The following is a 21,613-nucleotide window of genomic DNA, read 5'->3' on the forward strand; positions in this document are numbered from 1 at the left end:
TTCATACTGATGGCCTGATTCTCATTTACATGAAACTACCTTTACAATTCTCTGGCTTGGAAAAAAGTGCCTCTAAAGTGTGTGCGAAAGCAATTTATGTAAAGGGACCTTACCAGGAATGAAAATCAGACTGCCAGTCTCCCCAGGAAGATGAGGATTATAAATATAGTTAGCTTAGCTTTCTTGATTGTAGTCCAAACCCCCTGATATTAACTTATCTGTGTAAGTCTGTTATAAATGTCAAATTTTTTCACCAGTAGCCCTTGTGACAGCCAAAGACTCTGCCTCCAGATTCCTGATTATCCTGATTGTTTATGTGTGCTGCGATAGCATCTAGAAGCTGTTTTCCTGAGTCAGGACCTTATGTTCAAGCACAGAAGAGCAAAAATATGTTTAGTCCAGTATGTTTCCTATTTTGCAGGGCAGTACAATTTTGTCACCCACAGACCAGGTTTTGGATTTTCTTCTTCCCCTTTCATCTATGGTGAAACAGCAGCTTTGACAGTAGCAGCTTCAAGCTCTGAGACTCATGAAGCAGGAGGTGGTGTAGGATGCATGACATTTTCAACCCCATCTTGCCTTTTCCTGTGTGGAGGCAGTGATTCAAGCACATTTTTCCATATACAGCTCTCAGACTTCTGTGGATTGATTTAAAAATGTCTAACTCACTTGAGACATAACAGTTCTCTTTGCAGATGCTTATGATAGTAAACTACCAACATAACACCCTTACGTATACAGTCTGATGTCCAGGAGTCCCACAGAATGATAAACCAGGAACTGTAAACTTCTTGGTTGATCTTAGAACCAACATACACTTCCAGAAACTCGAATCATTTAGAACCTTGTGCATCCTAATTGTACATGGGTAGATTAGGTGGAAGCAACCTCATCTCTACTTTGTTCAAAAAAGTCATAAAGAACTACTTCTATGGTTTCTAACTTTGGGAAGAGGGGGGTAAGAGGGGAATGTGTTTTTACAAGCTTTGAGGCATTTCCTCCTCTGGTGATGCTGAAGCTGGGCATGACATAAGTGGTGACAGTTTATCTGGAGATGCTGCTGTGTTCATTAAGAGAGGCTGTTGCTGTTTATCTGCATCTTGTCTGCAAAATCAGGTGTTCAGAAAACAAATTCTCAATGTTGTCAGCATGCTGTAGTGTTAGTGTGGAAAGGAGTAGATTTTCAGAGGCACTCACCCAAACTCCAAAGCTGGCCATTTCTGGGAGATGCTGCTCCTCCTTACAAAAGCTTTGGTGGTGTAAGGGAACCATCCTGACTCTACAAGAAAATCACCTTTTTCACCCAAAACTCCATCCAGGAAAAATCAGAAAATATTTAAAGCCTTATAGCAACTTTTAAAATATTGCCTTAGGCAGACTGATACATCCATACAGGGAGCAATATGAATAATACTACAGGTGAGTCATCATGGATGTGGTAGATGTCTGCCTCTGAGCCGGTGGTTTATGCTTTCTTTATAATAACTTGAGGGAAGCGGGCACTTTTAAAGTGCGGTTCATCTCCTCCCAAGACAGAGTTTAGCTGAACAGTACAGGCAAAGTGCCTGTTGCTCTCCACCAGCTATAAAAGGAGTCTGCATGGCTGGATTGGATGAAAACATACACATTTTAAGCATCTAGTTAGCAGAGATGAGTCCCTCTGGTGAAATCTGCTGGTCAACTTGCTATTGCTGCTTGTTCTTATGTAAAGGGCATTTAGCTATTACTATGATAGGCAGCAATTTAAAATCCTAGACCAATACGTGATCGCACTGTTGCTTTTCCCTCTTTAGGTATGCCACGGAAGGAATAAGCAGCCACTAAAGATAGAGTAGCAGGTGGACCAAACAGCCCCATGGCTAAATGATTTTTTTTCAATCTTTTAAATTATGTTTTTGACTTGGAGAAATGAGCTTACACTAAAAATAGGAATGAGAAGATTTAACCTCCATGAAACTCCACCTCTCTAGCTGTCAGAATACTTTGTCCTTTGCCTGTAGCCATGAGAGAACAGCGTGCAGCCCTTCAGTTGTGACTGCTGCTCCAGTGGCGCTCAGTTTTTTTCTGCAGCTGCCACGGTGGCTCCAACTGAACCTGCAGCAATCTCGGCCACCCTAGCCATCTCACAACCCCGGATCTGACAATGGCAATGACCTTTTTCTGCAGGACTCTCTGCTATCCCCACCTGTGTCTACAGCCAAGTCTGCCAGCTATCAGCAGTCCTTCCTCACACCAGTAACTCTTCTCTGATCCAGCCCTTCTTCTTTCCCGCTCTCTTAACCCTAGTAAATCCTGCTCTGTCCCTTCATACAACTGAAGCCCAATAGACTGCGCCCGACTATTCAATGCTTTGTGAAGTGACCCAACAGCTGGTCGAAACCATAACATTCGTCTTTATGAACAAGATCAGCCTGCATTTTTGGGATAGAAAGATGACCATGTTTGTCATCCTACTGACACAGCTTCTTTTTTTCAATCTAAGCAAACAGTCTGGGCTTGCCTTCCTGATTTGCCATTTTTCTTTCTATGAAACGCTGCAAACTGACACAATGTATTAGTTACTCAGAGATTTCAAAGCCTCAGCCAGCTTTTCAGCAGCCAAGAGCACTTGTTGAGAAAAGGGAAATCAATATGATGAGAGAAGCCGGCATGTGTGATTTAAAATAGACCATTTTAAAGCCATTGAGCCTAGTTCTCTGTTGCCTTGTCCTTTCTATGTGACCTGCATGTTCTATGTTTTCACAATGGTGAATGAGGGTTGCCCAGGTAAAAATGCTGTCAGAGAGGAAAAGACAGCAGAGGGCTGAGTCCCAAGGTGTATGTGAGTGGTTTTCATTGCTAAAAAGATATCACACCCTCTCCACCCCATTCCAACCCACGTACTGGCTTTGGATAATTGTCCCTTGTACATAGTGCCCCTGCCCCACAGCAAACAATGAACTCCCAGTGATTCAGAATAGAAGTATCTGCGGCCAGCACCCTACTGTGTGGCTGCAAATTCATGCAATACCCTGGACAAAATCCCACAGAACAAACCTTCAGTTTAAATTGAGCTTTTCCACCACCATCCGTTCACTGCATTTCTTACGACAGAACATAGAAAAGAACAAACATCTTGTCTGTAGTGATGTACAGGATTTACAGTGTCATAAAACTGGAACTGGATCAGACCATTGTTTCTTCTGGTTTAAGACTCCCTCCAGGAGACGCAGCACCAGATGCTGTACTGGAAGGTACAAGAAACCTCTGCAAATGCAATTATCAAATCACCTACCCACAAGGAAACTTTCTCCCTGACACCCATTAGTTAAAGGCTAGTTTATACCCTTCAGCAGGAAGGTTTATAAACTTTAGGAAACTCTGTGTCTGAACTTTTCCTTTCTCTGTCCTTCCTTTTCTGTATTATCAGATATGGGTGGTGTTTCGTACTTGGACTGCTTCTAACAGCAATCACTTTAAATGTCCCTATTAAAAAGTTGACCCATATGCTAACCCATTTGCTTTTGAACCCCTAGGCCCCTGAAAAAGCAAAGGACACCTATTGGGTTACACCAGGGTTTAAATCAGCCTCAAGACATGAACAATTTCCCATCATTCTCTCTAGTCTTTTTCCTAGGGTGAGGGGCAGGGAGGGAGAAGAAGAAATCCCCCCCCTATTTAATATCTATTGGTCCCTTGAACACAAGAACCACTTGACCCTTTTGCATAAACTCCTGTTAGCCCCTGCCAGCTGGATCCCATGTCCTGCAGCACTCTGTACACCGGGGGGGTATCAAGCAAAGCACAGATCATCTGCTGACTGCTGGGCGGCTACTCACCCACCGGAGAGCAAAGCGTGCTTATCAGGATGCTGCACCTCCAGACACCAACAGCACAATGACAGCAGGACCTGCCTGTGAAATGAGGCCAAGATAAATGATGTATTGCCCTCATCCCTAACAGTGTGGCCCAGACAGAAACCAGGTGGAGGGGAGGGAGCCAGCACCTTCTGTAAACAATCCCCTGTCTCAGCTGAAACAGCTTTAGGCTGAGATGCTGGATTAAGAAAGTGATTCTTGCCCTGGACAGAAAGTTAAAGGGCAGGGGTGATAATGCACTGATGGCCAAAGGTGGTTGGGGGAACTTAGCCATTACTCAGCAGTGGTTCATTTGACCTGGCAGGAGAACATCTGATATCTAAACAGTCCCACTCATCCTGAAGCACTCAGAAACCTCTACACTAAATATTTGATGCCCTTGTTTGATAATGTTTATTTTGCTTTCTCCCCACCTGTGTGAGGCTAATATGCTGAGAGTGGGGAAAACATGGGGTAGCACATACCAGAGATAAAACACTAACGTGTGATCTTTTTTAAACAGAGATTTATGAGACATACTATGAAGCTGACTGGGCAAAAAAGTAGGGAATTTACTATAGGGACCAGTCCTACATTGGTCTAAATGCCATCAGCAACATGTGATCTCCCAGATCTTCCCTTTGTAAGAAACTTGTGCAAATCATGACACTCACTTGACTCATGATTTAGTACCAGGATTTGGATCAGCCTCATCTGGGTTTCAGTTTCTCCACCTCTGCATGGATGGAAGGGGAGAGGGAAAAGGTGAATTTAAGACAGTTTCATTTCCCTGTATCTCAGACAGTTCTAAACCTTCTCACCACTCCACTGTAGGTTAAAACAGTTGTGATACAGTCATGGTTTCTGTGTCGTCTACTGTATACTGTGCTCTCTCATTGTGTGAGTTTGTAGCTGATCGGGTGACAACAACTTACACCAACAATCAGGGCACCCCAGTTTCCAAGGGGGAACCACTGCCTAGGCTGTAGCCATCTTCATCTAATCTGGTTGCCCAGAAACTTCTGACAGTCAGCAGAGGTCTAGTCAATACAGTCAGTGAAATCTAGAGGATGATTCTCCTGACCAGACATGACCTTCTCTAGAAAAAGATGGATGGTGCCCTGGACTCCGCTCTCTCTACACACTACAGTTCCAGTAATCAGAAAGGGAAGCCAGCCCAGACAGAGGTGATGTTGTTACAAACACCCACATTTAATAAAGTGAGTCTTGCCCTTGCTGTCTGAGGCTACTAGAGGCAACAGTGCAAAGAATAGGTTTGCCACTGCGTTTGTAAGTTGATTAGTTCTTGATTCAAGAGACCCTTATGGACCAGTTCCTGGTGGCCCTTTCATCCTGCCAGCTCTAAGACCAGTTTGAACAGCAAGGCCTCCAGTCTCCCAAAGTACTCCAAAATCCTACAAGGCCTACCCAGCATTTAAATGAGAAGTACAGCTTTCTCTTTTGTGTTCCTTTACAAACCAAGCCCCTCCCCTCCAGTTTTTAATACTAAAGCATTTACCACACATAAGGAGAAAATATTGTGTTAGCTGATTTCTTTCTCTACATCATTTGAAAATATCCTTTGGCCTTTTTAGCTGTCATTTACCTATTTTGAGAGGAAGTCTTGGCCTCTGGGCCAAGGTGTTTCCTTTCCAGATAGAACTATGGTCTTCTAAGAATTGATGTTGTCTAGTGGTTACTTCTGAGAACCAGAAATCCAAGGTTTTCTTTCTGATTTTGCCCCTGTGCAAGAAAAAGCCACATTAACGTCATTTGCCTCAATTTCCTTGCTTATCAGAGATACAATAAAACCCCTGTTACACAGTTTACCCTATTACCTTTGGCCAGTAGTTTCACACTCTCAGATTCATGTTTAAAAACTCTTTATTAAAAGAAAGAGCTGGCTGTTGCTTTCTAACAAAAAGTAAATAACAGAGGTGATCACAGTGCTGGTTCTATTGCTCTTGATCTGAGATAAACCCGGTTTTATCTGCTGGGTTATTAGAAGCACACCTTTACTTGTGAAAGTTCAGGTGAAATTGGGATAAATGCTGGAAAGGATGCGGGCTATAAGTATGTTTAAAATGTTATCTGTTCTTTCTCAAACATGTCTTTCCAGCTCAGGTATTTACATGCTGATAACCTTTTGGTCCCAATGGTGCTAGAGACTTTGTGCCTTGTATTTCAAAACTGATAAGAAATTGAAAGATGTGGAGCCTCCAAGAAACATTATGAAAAACAATCCTACTCCTTTTCCCCAAGTTCCTTAGGTTATTGTGCTACTTGAAACACTGAATTTCTGGAAATTATTTACTGTAGGAAATCTTTTGCCACAAAGAACATAGGAAGGAGATATAACTTTGAGGACTGATGGAGAAGAGGAGACATAAATGCTTTTGTTATTCAAAGGTTTGGCCTCTGTTCTCCCTTTGATCTGCCACTCTCGTAGATTCCTTCCTATCAGCAGATCAAGGAGAATTTTTATCTTGCTGGGAGCCTTTGCGTGTGTGCTGTTATTTTTGATTAAAATCCATTTGCAGTAATATCAGGAGAAGTTTTGCAACCATCTCTATTTTGTCTTGTAGGAACTGAGCGGACAAAAAACCTCCGTGTTTTTGATGTTTTAAATAAGCTAGTGAGTAAATGTCCTTGGAATGCTTCCCCCCCACCCCACCCCCCTTTTATGCAGTAATGTGGCCACACCATAGAAGAAGATTTAGCCAAAAAGTGGAAATTTAGCAATATTGGACATATCTGAGAGCAGGAAAGCAGGGGAAGCTCATGCTACTGCTTGACTTTCACCGAGCTGGTAGATATTGAGAATAAACTTTCTCTGGTGTTATATAAAATGAGTTCAGCAGATCTAAAGACAAGCAGAAGTGCAGTTTTGCTGATAAAAAAAAAGCAAAAAAGCAAAACCCATTGCAAGTGATACTGTCTGGTGCAGACTGGAGATCAAGTGAATTACTAACACTAGATTCCCATTCCTCGAGATCAGGAAGGGAAGGAACCTTGGCAGGGTGAAACTTCCCCTGCCATTCCCCACCTTATGAATAAACACAAGGGCTCATTCTCACAGGCCTTCTCGCTGGCACCTTTCACAAGCTCTCCATTTAGTGAACAAGAACAAGGAAACTACAGGGGGATATGCAGCTCTGAATTTACTGGCAGAAACACCAGTAGTTTCGGCTTGATGCTGTTGACCTCTGATCACTGTTAAGTTTTTATGTTCAAGTAGCTGGTACAAGCCCCATTTTATGAATTGAGTTTTAAACTTGTACAAAGATCTTCAGAAGGAACAAACTTTAGACTGTTAAGTTGTTGAAATGATGCTGATACTGACCTGACATACTCTGATCTCGCAGAGACAGAGCCCAAAAGGCACTCAGATGCTGAGCAGATACTTTGCACACATCAAATGCATTAGTTTAGTGACACGTATCCTCTTCTTGTGCTTCTATGGATGTTTCTCCTCACTGAGAGATTATGACCACCAAAGACAGTTAATACAATGTGCTTCATCTGGAATACAGTCCAGCACAGCAGGGTACTGAAGCCTTGGCACAGAGACAGTTAAGCAAGCCAGATGAGGTTCCAGTCATACCTTTCATAGCCAAGACTGTGCAATTGATTTATGTCCACTGATGATGATGACAGAAAAGTGCAGGCTAGTTAAAACAGGGCTCTTGGTGTATTTCATGTATGACTAGACAAAGCTTAATACAGCAGGTCAAAAACATTGCAAAAATTCAGGTCCTTAATAAATACCCACTTCTACATCTCATTCGAAGGCTACAGAGGGTATCACCCTAACGAGCTTGGCACTGCCTGCAAGCTGCAGATTCCTGCCCTGGGGCTCAGTCCATGCTGTACAGCATCAGCCAGCTGACCTCAGACTGCCTTCATCAGCTGTTCAAATGGACCTCGCTCAAACTGGGCTCGGGGAGTACTCAGACCACCCTTCCCGCAGGCAAAACTTGCTGCACGCTTGCTTCCAGCACCATCGTGTTCACAGGCAGCTGGGAATCAGTCAACTCCACTGTCGTGTCCTCAGGAACAGTTAAGCGGGCTTGGTCCAACATACCTGAGGAATGTCACTTCCCCTCCCAGCTGCAGGGGTGACAGCGAAGGGCAGAAGACACTTGAGACAGCCCAGCCAACTGTGGTACCTCTGATGTCTTTCACCATAAGGTGCAAGAAGCAGAAAGCATCTCCCCTTCACAGCACCTAGCAGAGCAAGAGCCACACTATCCTGGGAAATAGCGTGCACAGTACAAAACCTTATCTCAGTCTTTGCCTGCCTTCTTCCCCTTATTATCGTGAGAGAAAACAAAGATTTTGTGTTTGGATTGTATTATTTGTGGGCTTTTTTTGGTGGAGCAGCAGAAACAATATTAAATGCACAAAGAATGCCTGCTGATTTTCATGGCACCATCAATTTCCTCTCCAGCGTGGAGGAGAGGCAGGGTATGGGTCAAGGGAAAAAAGATTTACTTTTCCTTGATACGCACAGCCTTGGCAATACAGTTGTGAATGCACTGAATTTGTAATAAGCCATTCAAAAAAAGCTCCACTAGAAGACTTTATAACTTTGTAGGCAACCAGCCTCCATAATCAAGTCTTACAACATAGCTCACTACTTCATAAATTTGAAATAAATCATAAAAGGGGCATATTAAAATAATTTGTATCAGTAGGGACTGATTTAAAGCCCAGCTCCTCATCCATCAACGAGATGCTTTCATTTGCTAGCATATTCCTCCAAACTGCAGGAAAAGCTTCGCCAAATCCATTAATAATAAAGAGAAGAGAGCCTTCACAGAGCAAATGGACAAAGGGAAAGCAGAGAATGATTCTCATAAACTTCTTTTTCTTTACAAGATCCCCTCCAAAAATAATTATGGGAGGCAAATGCTGCCGCGACTTTAGATCTGTTATTGAAGAATAATTTAGGACAATTTTTAATGCACAAAAATAACATTTTTTTGCCATTCAGCTCCGAAGGGATAATACATTAAAAGGGGAGAGTGGCTGGGGAAAAAAAAAAAAATTGGAAGACAGTAAACCCATCCGTTTCACTGGGGGAAGTCTAGCGAGGAAATGATTTCTCCTTTGGAAACTGCTCAAGAAATGGGTATCGGCGATGCAAAGGGAAGGAGTTAAACTTTTTTTCCACTTTTCCCATCCTTTCGGTTGAGCCGCAGTGGATATTTGCGGCTGGCCGGAGAACCGCACCCGTACCTGCGCACCGGCAGGAGCGGGGGGGCCCCGCTGGGCAGGGGGGGCCCGGGCCCGCCGGACCAGCGGGTCCCAGCACCGGGGGAAATCCCGGCCTCAGCAGGCTCCGCGGCTGGGCTTCCCGCAAACTGCAGCAAAGCTGACAGTAGCTCTAACCTGTCCTGCGGGTGAGCTCTGAGTTTAGAAGCGTTGCTCCAAAAACATTTTGTTTGCACACGCTGGAGTGTTTTGTCAAGAAGACTCGGCGTTGCCTTTGAAATATGAGAGCCTTAAAAAATCTCTGGCTGCTAGAAAGAGCTATATTTTCTTCACTCTGTCAATCGGCATTTAAATGTGAACTATCTCGAATCCTTCCGTAGGAAACACAATTAAAGTGTCATTAAGAAAGCATTTTTCTCGTATCCTTTTCTGTAATAAACGAGTTAGGCTCAGTGTTTCCGCGCTGTGTGCTGTGCTGAAACACACGCTAAATCCGTGGCCGTTTGACACACTAATTGGAGCAAAAGGGATTAAACTCGGGAGCTAGATTTCAAGTACTGCTCCTCTTTGTGCCAGCAATGCCAATATTTTCAGGTGTGTCACGTTCAGAGTAACTCATGCAGAGAAATATTTTGTAGTAGTATCTAAAAAAAAAAAAAAATTTCCTTCCTTTCTCCGAGACATACTAATAATGTAACCAAGGTTAAAAGCCACTTTTTTCTTTGAGGGAAAATGTTCTCACCTGAATTACAGAAATTATTTGGGAAAGGCTTTTTGTTGGTGGTTTTGATCTTTTAGCTTGGCAAGAACATGGGACTCTGAACTCTTACCAAAAGTTAGAGAGACTTTGTTTTTAGACGAGAAACAGTTTGTTTTACTGTCTTTTTGCAGTGCCAGCTTCTCTATTTGAAATAAGCGGCATGTTGTTTTCTTTCTTGTAACGCTGTTTTCTTGCTGTCTTTCTATGTGTAGCTCCGTGCCTTGCTGTCTCAAGCAAAAAGATTGTGAAGACATGGACAAAAAACATGGGGGACTCCAAGCACCCGCTGCTGAGCTGGAAGAGTGAAATGCAAAGAAAATTATTCGGGCACAGCTGATGAATGAAGGAAAATTTAAATAAAGACAGACCAAGGTAAGATTTCCATGAGGAAAGATTTCCACTGAACTAACTCCTGGGGGAAAAACCAGGAGACTCCTGTGAGATTCCCCATCCTCCCCTTCCTTTTTTTTCTTTCCTGCAACCAAAACGCTTGTGTTTTGCCACATCACCAGGATGTTTAATCAGCAGGGATTGTGATAACCTCCAGAATTTTATACCCATTAACAAATCCATTAAATCTCATCAGATTAGCTTTATGGCCACTAAAAGGGAGCTCACCTTCCTCATGTCTGATTTTAAGAGATACCTTACGCACCACCGTTTGGCAATCCTGTGTGAAAGAGCTGTAGACTCACAACACAGACCTCACACTCCCCTTGTTCTCAGAGATGCTCTACCAAGGTATAACAAGGGTGCAAATATTCCGCAAGGCTGTAGATCCTCAAACAGAAGCTCTTGCCCCGTGTTCTGGGGACAAACCCTGCCCTCCCTGGGACCCTTCAGCTCTCAGGTAGGAGCTCCTACCCCAGGGTCTGACCCCAAACCCTCTGGAAACTCGCACAGGCTTTTTGCCAAGCCCCCAGACAGACAGCGGGTGCCCAAAATAAAAGTCTCCCCATCCTTACCAGAGACCCAGCGCCCCGGACAGGGGCAGATTCAGCTCCCACCATATCCTGGAGACATCTCAAGTCTCTGGGACCGTCCCCAGCCGACCCTTGTTCCCTCAATCACCTCATAGTGTTGGCCACAGAGCTGCCCTAGGTATCGACCCAGTTGTTATTTCCTTGGGAGCCACTTTGGATTTGCCTTGTGGTTCTGTCTTCTTTCTTTTTATTTGGAACACGTATGGCTTTTGCAATAAGCCCCATTGCAATATTTCTGTTTTGCATCAAATTTTGATTTGCATCTCTAACAAAAGGCTTTCAGAAAAGTCTTTTGTTATTGTTGATGAGGCAGATTTCAGCTTGCTGTTACCTAAAGCCATCTCCCTTGTCATGGCTTCAGGCAGAAACGAATCAGCCTTAATTTTCTTCATTTTAGGTTTTAATCCCTTGCAGTTGGATATACTTTTACATATAAAAATATAGATTTCTGTAATATATAATAAGTAATATGTATGTGTGCATTTTACACTTTATATAAATACATTTTAAAATATATATATATATAAATATATATATATCCCTTTTTCCCCCCTGCTGCAGTTTTTATGGTTGTACTGAGTTTGCAGGATTGTACCTTGTCACACAGGCCCCCCGGGCAGAGTAAACGTCCATGAACTATCCACCCTCCCGGAAGGGCTGACCTGTGCTCTCCGCACTGAAAAGCAGCTCCTGCCTTTCTTGGTGTGTCCTCCCTGGCCCAGTGCTTTTTCTTTTTTAACCCCAAATAATTTTTCAAAGCAGCCTCCTGGCTGGGAGTGCTGAGTGCTGGCCTTCGTGAGGGCTGGCTGGGATGCAGAGACCCAGGCTTGACCCCATCTCTGGTCCTCAGGCCAAGCTGGGCCCATCTTTGGGTGAATTCATTTCAGGCTGAACTTTGTGTGAACCTGGGCCCGAGGGGAAGGGAACCCGACAGAGCAAGGCTGATGGAGGCAAGTTCTGAGCAAACCCATCAGCCTGAGTAAATATTGAACAAGTCCATGTGAAGGCTGGGGTTGAAATGGAGCTGTCAGACCAGTGTAAACTGAAAGGATAGGTGAGGCCTCTGAAGAGCAAGGAAACATTTTGTACACTCACTTCTGCAATTGTTCCTTCCACCCAAGCCCTTTGCCCCAGACCTCATTTCACCTGCCTGAGAGGCTAAAGCAACCCTGAAGCTGATCAGCGCTGAAATATCTGTGTTGTGGAAGTGTATGGCTGAGGGGCAGAGGGGTGAGCAAGGGGACGTCACCTTGGGGTGGCCCTTTCAGTGTAATAAGCCGGGAGTGTTACAGTCGAGGTCAGACAAAACAGCAGATTGGAGGTCCGCAACTTAAATCCAGGTGACCTGTGCAGCATCAATCCTGAAAAATAAATATATAGTATATTTGATACAAATACAAGTGAAATACATTGTCTATAAATATATATAATCCAAATAAACACATATATGCCCAGGTCCCAGGATGTAGCCTGACCATGCTGCTGGCGCTGTGGGGCAGGGGAAGTCCCTGAGGATGGGGAAGGTCCGTTGGGTGTGCAAGCTCTCCTGCTCAGCGGGATCTGAGGGCAGCTGTACTCACCCAGCGCTTCCCACGGCTGCAGGTCTTTTGGCCGGTTCTCCAGGGATTTTAGTGACACCTAAAAATGTGTTCATGTCAAAATGTTGAGGAAACTTAGCAGGCTTGAAAATCCCCCCTGGTTTACCTGATTTAGGGTGTATCAACCCCCTTGGCAATGTTAGTGTGTAAGCAGGTGCATGGGCACCTTGCTGCCTTGGGGCCGCTAGCAGAAGATGGATCAAACTCTGTTTTAGTTCTGACTCACTCGCTGTGTGATGAAAACATCTCATCCTCATCCTGCTCTGGTTTTGCTGAGAGCTGGGGAAGGTGTGGCCCCTGACTAATTTTTATGTGTGAAACAAGTTTGGAGAAACCCAGAAGGCTTCCTCCCCTCTCCTCCTTCATTTCAAGGCATCAAAGGCTTTTAGGGGCTGGCAATAGCCCATCCCGGCCACAGTACAGTCACTGAGAGGGAGGTTTTGTCCCCAGAGAGAGACCCCCAGGAACGCTTCACACCTTCAGTGCAAAGAGGCTCCAGGAGCAGAGTTAATAGCAGCCAGCAAAGTGGAGTTGAAAGTAAGGAAGTCTTCAGGGTATTATTATTATTATTTTTTAATAGAATGTCCTCTTCTGAGATCAAAAGGGCCTCACATTGTGAGAACAAATGCTTTAGGGAGAAGAGAAACATTTCACACCAAGGGGTAAGGAACAGATGGCCCTGGCGTAGCTGCCACACCAGGCCGGAATGCCGGGTGTGCTCCTCAGGTCTCTGCTCTGGGAGCAGAGCCAGATGAGAGGGACTCTGGGCATCCCTTCCCCATCCCCTCCTCCCACAGAGGGACAACAGCTCCAACACGGAGACTGCCATTAATAATTTAGATGGTTACGTTTCTTTAACTGGGAATTTCCCCTTCCTTTGGGATATTAAAAGAATAAATCTCCATTAAGACGTGGCTTTGTGTGTGAGTGTACAGAGAGACTTGGCTAATTTTCCTGCTCATGAAAAATGCAATACCAGGGACCCACGGACAGACACACATGGAGATATGGGAATATATCACATTATAAATAGCCACGTCGTTGCGTATCATTTATACAAAACAAAGGAGTGTGTGTAGACCTCATATTTGTGATAAAGCTTGATTATGGTGATAGGGCTAAGTCTCAGTAGAGACTTCTGCATGCAGGTCTGCAGAGACTCGTGTGTGCCTCTCTCTGGGTAGTCTACGCCGATGTACTGTGGGAAGGAGTGTGCATTCGTGTCCCGTATGGATCCATAGGTACCTGTGCGGGTGCTGAAGTACCAGTGCCCGCTCTTTATCTGCTTCTGTAGCTGTGGGGCAGACACGGGTGTCCCTCACCACCCCACAGGAGCATCTGTTACCAGCCAAGGGACCCCCAGCCGCGGGTGTCCTGGCGTGGCCTTTCCAGCCGGCTCCTGCTTCACAGCAGTGGGTTTTGGGCTCTTGAGACAAAAGGGAGCGTGAGAAACTTGGAGGGAGAGCAGGGAGGGGGGAAAGATTAGCTGTGTGCGGTGCTTGTTGTTAGAGAAACAGGGCTTGGCAGCGAGGGGGGCAAAGGGAATGGGGGGGGGAGCCCCGAGGGGGTTACATATGTAAGGGTGCATCGGCACCGTCTCTGCGGAGTCTTCCGGAGAGTCCCTTTGAGTTTCAAATGGGAGCTGGGAGCCTTTGTTGTGCCCGACACACTGACACATCAGTACCCTCCTTTTTGTCCCGGCCTTTCCGCTCTCCCCCGGCTCTTACGGGACCGGCCGGCCCGGCGCTGCCCGCCCCACCTGGGAGGGAGCGGGGCTCCGGCCCCTTCCCAGGCGGCGTAGGAGCAGAGCAGGGCTCAGAGACAGAACCGGGGGCGAAAATCGCCTCGGTGGAAACCCACGAGTTTTCTGAAGCACAACGCCCTGTTCCGATGAGGCAGCTTAAACCGCGCAGGTTCAACAAAACCTTCAACCGCATTGGTTCAACGAATAGATTAAACCAAGCTGACTCACACCCAACAGGTTATAAAGTCAATCTGGCTGCCTGTGCTTTTTTCTTTTTTTCTCTCCCGACGTTTTGCAAACTGCTAGTGTAACAAAATCCTCTTTTCACCTTTCCCCCCCGTTTTTTTTTTTTCCTTATCGCTGAGCTAATTGGACACTCAAAAACCTTTTCTTTCGAGCAAGAGAGGTGTATTAGATGGGGGAAGATTGTATCGCCGGGAAAGAGCGATGCTCTGTCGCCCAGGGACCTCCAGATGAGCCGGGCTGGGGCCGAGCGGGCGCTGCGGGGCAGGGTGCCGGGGCCCGGCTGCGGTTGCAGCAGGTACTTTTCTCATTCCTCGCCCCACTCACGCCCCCACCGAAAACGTTTGCAAATTTGACGAAGCCAGAACAATAGTTTCTCCTGGCAGCCCCTCTGTTTACTTGTTTAGAAATCCCAGAGGCGTTTCGAGGTAAAAAGGTCAGAGCTATACCCGGGCTCGCTGCCTCCTCCGTCCCCGCCCGGCCCCCGTCCTGGCTCTGCCCCGCCGCGCAGCGCTGCCGGTACCCGTGGCGGGCTGAGGGCTCCCTCCCTCCGCGAACCGGGCTCGTGTGTCACTGGTACTGCGGAAAACACCTTTTCAGGGGTCGCCTTGGGAACCTGAAGGGAGGAAACCAAATTGACGCTTCGTTTTGGTTTTGAGTTGGATCAGCCTCGCAGAACTGTTCCGTATAAATGAGAAATTCGCTTTGCCCCCACCCCGGACCCCAAGTCCGTTCCAGTTAATGTTGCTGCTTCGGTAATGCAGATCTGCTTCCGTGCCGGGATGCTTACACTGAGAACGATGACGATTTTCTGTTCTCATCAGGCCTCCTTGCACTGTGAAATAAGTCCACGTGGGGAGCGCCGCGTTTCTCTCCGGTCCCGTCTGGGTGAATTGCTCTGAACGCTCCCGAAGCGGAGGCGAGCGCCGGGCCCGATCCTGCCGATGCCAACGGAGGTGCCGTGGGGTACCCGCAGGAAGCAGGATCGGGCATTTTGTTTGGGAGCTTTGGCAGCACCCGCAGCCCTTTTCCTTCCTACTCCTCCTCCTCCCTCCGAGCCTGGGCTCCCCCCGTCCCGTGTCGCGCATTTCCCTGGACGGGAGAGATTTCCATTTGGCTTAAAGTCGAGAGGACTTGCATGTGGAAAAAGTAAACTTTATTAGACTGAGGTAGTTTCATTTCGAGATACAGAGCACGGGGAAGGGAGTGGAAGGGAAATGGGAGATTCCGATTAAGAAACCGCTAGTTTTTCTCGATGACGTTTTTCCCTTTAAAACAATCTTTAACAAAAGTTGCCGTGGTTTTTAGTTCGTCCTACCCTAAAGTTTCTCCTGAGGAAGGGAAACAATTTAGCCATGTTTAAATAGTGTTTTTATCGGACTCCGATAAGCCTGAGAGGGTGGGGGTACAAGGAACCGTGCTACTTCGCTCCAAGACTTCAGGATTTGAGACATACAATAAATAGCAGCCAGTGCATCAGTGCCTGGGGGAACCAAGCTCCGCGGCCCCCCCGCAGCCTTGTTCCCTTCCACCTTCACACCTCCTACGACAATGACCGTTGCCCAAAGTACCCCGAGGTCAGCCTTCGCCTCATCGCGTTTTCTCTGCTCGCACAACCCTCCCGCCCCCAGGATCAGTAACAGTCATGGTCGCAGAGCGTGTAGAAAACCCTGTAAAGCTGTAATAGTGCAAAATGGTAACAGAGGAGTTGCATTTTTTGCTTGGTGTTTGGGTCTTTGCAGAGGCCTTTAGCATCTTGGGCGCCTCAGATCTCATTCCAAAATATACATACAGTAAATAAAAGGGAAACAAAAAAATACGCCAAACGTTTTTACAACCTCGTGGGGAGGAAAAATACATCAAACGTCGGATTCTTGCAGGCAAAAGTCGTTGTGCACATTTTTAAAACGGGAGAAAACTAAATTCGTTTTAAAGTTTCTGTAGTTGAAAGTGCAGTTCCTATAGGGGAGGGAGAAGGGAGAGGGGAGAAACGTCCCTGAGACAAACGCCTATTGCTAAGGATATACGAGGACACGGCTGCTCCTTTGGAGTCCAGTGTTTTACAGAGGGTCTATAAATTAAGAGAGAGAAATGCAAGCGGGAGAGGTGGTGTCACACGTGTGGAGACGGCCGGAGCCAAAGGGACTGCTCGGAAGGCAGTGTGCCCTTGCTTCCACGCGTGTGTGCGGACGGGGCTGTGCGTGGGAGGTGCGTGTGTGTCTGTTGGGGTCTGCAGGGAGCAGCGGCCCCTCGAGGGCAGCCCCGGGCCGATCCCTGTGCCCCTGCGGGGATGCGTTTCAGGAAGACACCGAGCTGGGGGAGGCCTCAGGTGAGGTGCAGTTGGACTGATCCGAGGCTTCACTCGCTTCCTTGGCAGACCTGGAGGCAGCAGCCGGGGCGAGACCTTCCTTTTCCCTCTTTTTCTGCTTCATCCGTCTGTTCTGGAACCAGATTTTGACCTGGGTTTCGTTGAGCTCCAAGGTAGCGGCGATCTCCACCCGCCGGGCCCGGGTGAGGTACTTGTTAAAGTGAAACTCCTTCTCCAGCTCCGTCAGCTGCTTGGTGGTGAAGTTGGTGCGGATGGTGTTGGGCTGGCCCAGCAGTCCGTACTCCGACACTTTAGCTGTTAACGAGCAAACACCAACAAGGCAGGAGCAGCCAGAGTAATTCCCTCGCTGGGACGGGGGGGCTGTGGGTGCGGGCTTTCCACATCCCCCCTCTCCCCTCCTCTCGGGGGCATTTGGTCCCTCCACCGCCCGGAGCTTCGTGCTCCCTCCCGGATTCTCAGCTACCCCTGGCTTCCCAGCCCAGGGGTACAACCTGGAGGGACAGACCACCCCGGGCTCTGCAGAGCTGTCCCCATCCCTCTCAACCATTCCCTCCAGCTCCCTGCAAACTGCCATGAGACTTGAACGTGTGTGGGAAGGAGTGGAAAGGGAGGGCGAGGGTGATGATGGGGGGAGGAGGAGGGAAGACTGTGATTTAAGGAAGATTGTGGAGAAGGAAGTTGAACAATAGGGGAGATGGAAGCCACGACTGTGGGAGAAGCAGGAAGCCCGGAGTGTTTCCTATTCCGAGCTGGGCTTAAATCGCATTGGGCCTGCGGGAAACTGAGCTCAGGGACCCTCCATCAGATGTGTCTGGAAAATCTCTAGCTGGCTTTGCCTCAGCGCTGAACTGGTGTTCAAAAAAAAAAAAAAAACCAACCAAAAAACCCAAAGCAAATCAAATCCCCTGGAAGATGAGCCCAGTTAACTTGGGTACAAACCCCGGGGAAGGCAAGGTTTCCTTGCAGGGCTGGGGAACTGCCCCCCGCCTCCCCCCTCCCCCGGATGGGGACCCTCCTCGCCCAGCTCTGCGCTCCCCAAACTCACCTGTCTTGGGCGGGTTCCTCTTCACTTTCATCCAGTCGAAGGTCTGCGTGGAGCTGGCGTTGGGGCACTGCTCGGGGGGGCACGCAGGGTCTTTGTCCTCATTTAAAGAAGACGAGAGGTTGCTGTAAATGCCAGGCAAGTAGCTGGGCTGCTCCTGCCCGTAAAGGTGTTGTTGCTGGTACTGCCCAGCGGCCGCCACCGCCCCGCAGTAGCTCTCTGCTAAGGAGCTGAGGTTGGATCCCGCGTTGGCGGAGTACCCGGCCGCTTGGAAGTACACACCGTCCGCGTCCTGCTGGCCGAGGTAGAGCTGGTGGTGCCCGTAGCCGGGGCTGCAGGTTTGGGCTGGGTACCCGGCGGCTGGGGCAGCGCCCGCGGAGGGGACGGGGCGGCCGGAGGAGGGAGGGTGGTAGCCGGGGCTCTGCTGGGGGAGATGGGCGGCCGCGGCCGCGCTCCCTCCCACGCCAAAGCGCCCGTCTCCGTTAAAAGTGTCACTGGCGGGGCTACCTGAGCAAGAGGGGAAGGAAGGGGAGCTTTGCTCTAAATGGTGGTAGGCGCCCGTCCCACGGTTACAAATTGCATACTCTAAGAAGGAGTTCATCCTAGTATTGTCCATCTGCCACTGATGGAGGAGGGTCAGCCTGTTTTGGGGGGGATTCCGCCTGCCCTACAACCTTTAGATAGTATGTCAAAGCTGTAAAACTTCCTTCCATGCATCGCTGGCCCTCGAACCCCGCAGCCTTCGGCGGGGCCGGGGTGGGGGCAGGGGGAGGCGGCCACGTGGTCCGCCCCCAGCCCAATGAGCGAGGGGCTCCTGAAGTTTGTCACATCTCTGAGCTCATCCATCAAGGGCCTGACATTTGCATGACAAAGGGGTTTCAATCAAACCCTGCCCATCAATCTGATAACAACACGAATACGTCAAAATCTTTCCTCAAAGACTTTAAAAGAGAGGAGGGAGGTGGGGTGCAGGGAGGTGGAGGGGAAGAATTAGAATGATCCACGACTGTTTTAAGTGCTAAAAAGGCCCCCAAGTTATGCCATTAGCCAATCTCAGCAGAACTTCCTCTTGCCCCAACTTAAAAAGAAGGTTTTCCCCAACCCTAGCTCCACGCGAGAAAAAGAAAGACAGAGGGAAAAGACGTAGGGAGGTCTGACTACTCTGTCCCCCTAAGCACAAAAGGATGCTCTTTTCTTCGTTTCGAAACTTTTCCCTAGAAAGTGGCTTGAACGCGTTTGGCGTTTTCTAGGCTGAGGAGTCTAAGAAAAGCTCCTAAGAAAAATACGCTCCATGTGTTTTAATTTTGCCACACCGGCTTTGTGTCTAGGGCCAGTGAGGGTAAAAGCAAAGTAATTAAATCAATATTCTAATGAGCCGATGAAATAAAGTTAGGAAGACAGAATGTCTTTTGTTGGAGAAATACCATGCCCAGCTTAGCAATTAGAGGAATGGAACTAAAAATGATCCATGTGTCTATCTACGTACCTTCCTACCCATCCATTCGCCCATGCACCTACACATTTACTACTGAAAACAGGAAATGTTTTAAGGGCTTTAACCAATTCTGGAACATTAAGATCTGCTTTTCCATGGCAAACCCGGTTTGATCTTGCCCCGAATCTGTTATCAGCCTGGAGCTTTCCCCTAGCAGTGTCAAGCTGCTGAGTAGGTGGAAAGAGGCTGACTTCACGCCGGCCACTCCACTGCTCAGAGAATGGAAACATAGGTAGGCAACATTTATTTACTTGTTAGCAGAAGGGAAACAAGAGCACCCAACAATATGACGCCCACAGTCATTTGTTACTTGTCAGGATATTTACTGGTTATTCAGCCTCTAAGAAGAACCAGGAGGGTTCTTCACACACACACCCCCCCCCCCAGGCCAAAAGTTCACTTTGAAAGGCATAAACACATCCTTTAGATGGTAGGTTTGGCTGATGCAACACGTTGGGGTAACATTTGTTAAGAAACTGCAACACAGGCAGCAATGGCATCAACCTTCCTCCCTCCTTTAAACCCCCCGGAGAGAAAACGTGAGTTTTAGCCAATTACAACTCTCGTCCTTCAATAAAAAGAATAAGGAGGAAACTATTTCCAGAGCTGCGTGCCTATTTATTCATTTATTCTGCCGACTTTGCTGATGCTGAGATATTCAAGAAGAAAATCTTTCAGGTTACAAATGTTCTCTGAAACTCACTACCTCCATTTTTGCATAAAACAACTCAAAGTGATTATAAAGATTCAAAGCAACTCTCATGTCATCCCCCTTGCAAGAGAAATCGGTTTCTAATTTGATTCCAGGAGTGCTTTTTATATTATGTTGCACTCGCGTTTAAATGAATGTATTATATTTAAACGATGCTTACAATAGATGATTTATGGGTGTAAAATGAAAAAAGAAAAGGATAGATGTTTATTTCATCCTTGAATCAATTGTTTCGTATTGTCTGATAATTTTCCACCGTGATCTCACTCTACTGTTACATTAAGGGGATGCTTTATGTCATTAAAATACAGCTGTCTTCTGGAGTTTCAGAATTAGCTCCAAGAGAGCTCACTGCTGCAGAGTTATGGAGGGAAAAGTTTTGCTATAGAACTCTCAGCGAAGGCTAAACCAACGTTTAGACCTGAGGCAGTTCTGCGGTGAAAGCAGAGTTTCTTTGGTAGATGGAAAAATCAGATAGGACGGGGTCAAAATTTTAGCCACGAAATGCAGCAAACATCCCGACCCGAGCAGGGGGTGAAATGTCGTCCTGGGGTTCCTGAGAGCCACTCCAACCCCGGCTTTTGGGGGAAAGTGAAGAGACTGGTAAGATGAGGGTGTGAAAGCGAAGACAGAGCCGAGGAGTGGATGTGCGGAGCTGAGATCACTTTGCCAAAGGCTTTTTTTATCCTTCTGTGGAGGTAGACCGCGAAAGATGGGGTGTTGGAGCCGGTTTCCTCCCAGAGAGGAGCCGCTGCCTTCCCGCTCCTCTCCCTGTCCCCCGGGCACTGCGGGGCCGCTCGCCATCTGCTCCTCTCCGCAGCCTCCTCAGGCCCCTCACGTCTTACCTGCTGTGGGAGCCCGGGCAGCAAAACACCGGGCAGATTTCGGGACGGAAGGGGCTGGGTTCCCACCCCCTGCCCGGGGTCGGCATCCCCCCTCCAGGGGCTTTCCCGGGCGCCCCTTCCCAGAGCTTGCCAGGCTGACGGTCCCGGGCGGGGAGAATGGAGTAGCTGCGCTTCAGCCTACGCTGCCCTCCCGCTCCGGCTTACTTCCCCGAAGTGACATGGTTTTCCCCAAAATGCATGGCTTGTAGCGGCTGCGCGGTATTTTCGAAAGCCATAGCGTCAACGTGCATGCAGGCACACTGGGAATCGCTTGGGAGTCTCTTTCCCAATTTTCCTGCCTAGCCCCCTGCCCTGGATCCGATATCAAATTACTGCTGTTATTATTATTGGTTTTAATTCCCCCTGTGGAGAAGGTGAGAGACCCAGTTTTGGTACAGACCTTCATAACCTGCAGGAGAAAGAAATATCAGAGGCCGGGCGAGCCTAATTCTGTCACTTACACATTTGTTTCTTTGAAACCTCCTCTATGGGGAGTTGAGAGAGGGAAGGTGATCAAAGAAAAGGTGTAGGTGGAGATTCTCAAATTATGAGAGCTCTGTCCTACACCACCACCCCAAATAGTTACTTAGCCTTTCATTATATTTATTACTTGATTTTCACTTATGTATTGAGGGAGACAGTCATTATTCCTACCCTCTAAACCACAGACGGCACCGTTTGGGGGATGCTGCTGTCTTTCACTCAACAGGATTAAAATAAGGTATCTGGAGATGGATGAGGATAGAGGGTGAGCAGGGAATTTATAGTTC

The 21,613-nt window shown here is 47.5% G+C and overlaps 1 protein-coding gene across 1 annotated transcript; it reads right to left on the reverse strand.

Annotated features, from left to right (window-relative positions):
- Positions 1–16,678: 16,678 nt before the first annotated feature.
- Positions 16,679–18,530, reverse strand: HOXB1 (homeobox B1). The gene is made up of 2 exons (XM_069786149.1): positions 17,756–18,530; positions 16,679–17,004 (listed from the first exon to the last, which is right to left on the reverse strand). The coding sequence occupies exons 1-2, from the start codon at positions 18,366–18,368 to the stop codon at positions 16,679–16,681; spliced, it is 939 nt and encodes a 312-aa protein (XP_069642250.1). The 5' UTR covers positions 18,369–18,530.
- Between the last annotated feature and the right edge of the window lie 3,083 nt (positions 18,531–21,613).

This window comes from Haliaeetus albicilla, chromosome 7 (genome assembly GCF_947461875.1).
Source record: "Haliaeetus albicilla chromosome 7, bHalAlb1.1, whole genome shotgun sequence".
NCBI classification, from domain to species: Eukaryota; Metazoa; Chordata; class Aves; order Accipitriformes; family Accipitridae; genus Haliaeetus; species Haliaeetus albicilla.

Excerpts from the sequence above, each read along its gene's own strand:
- HOXB1 (XM_069786149.1), bottom strand. The coding sequence starts at position 18,368 with ATGGACAATACTAGGATGAACTCCTTCTTAGAGTATGCAATTTGTAAC. Across the intron at positions 17,005-17,755 it reads GAGGAACCCGCCCAAGACAG|CTAAAGTGTCGGAGTACGGA; the intron begins GTGAGTTTGGGG and ends GCTCGTTAACAG.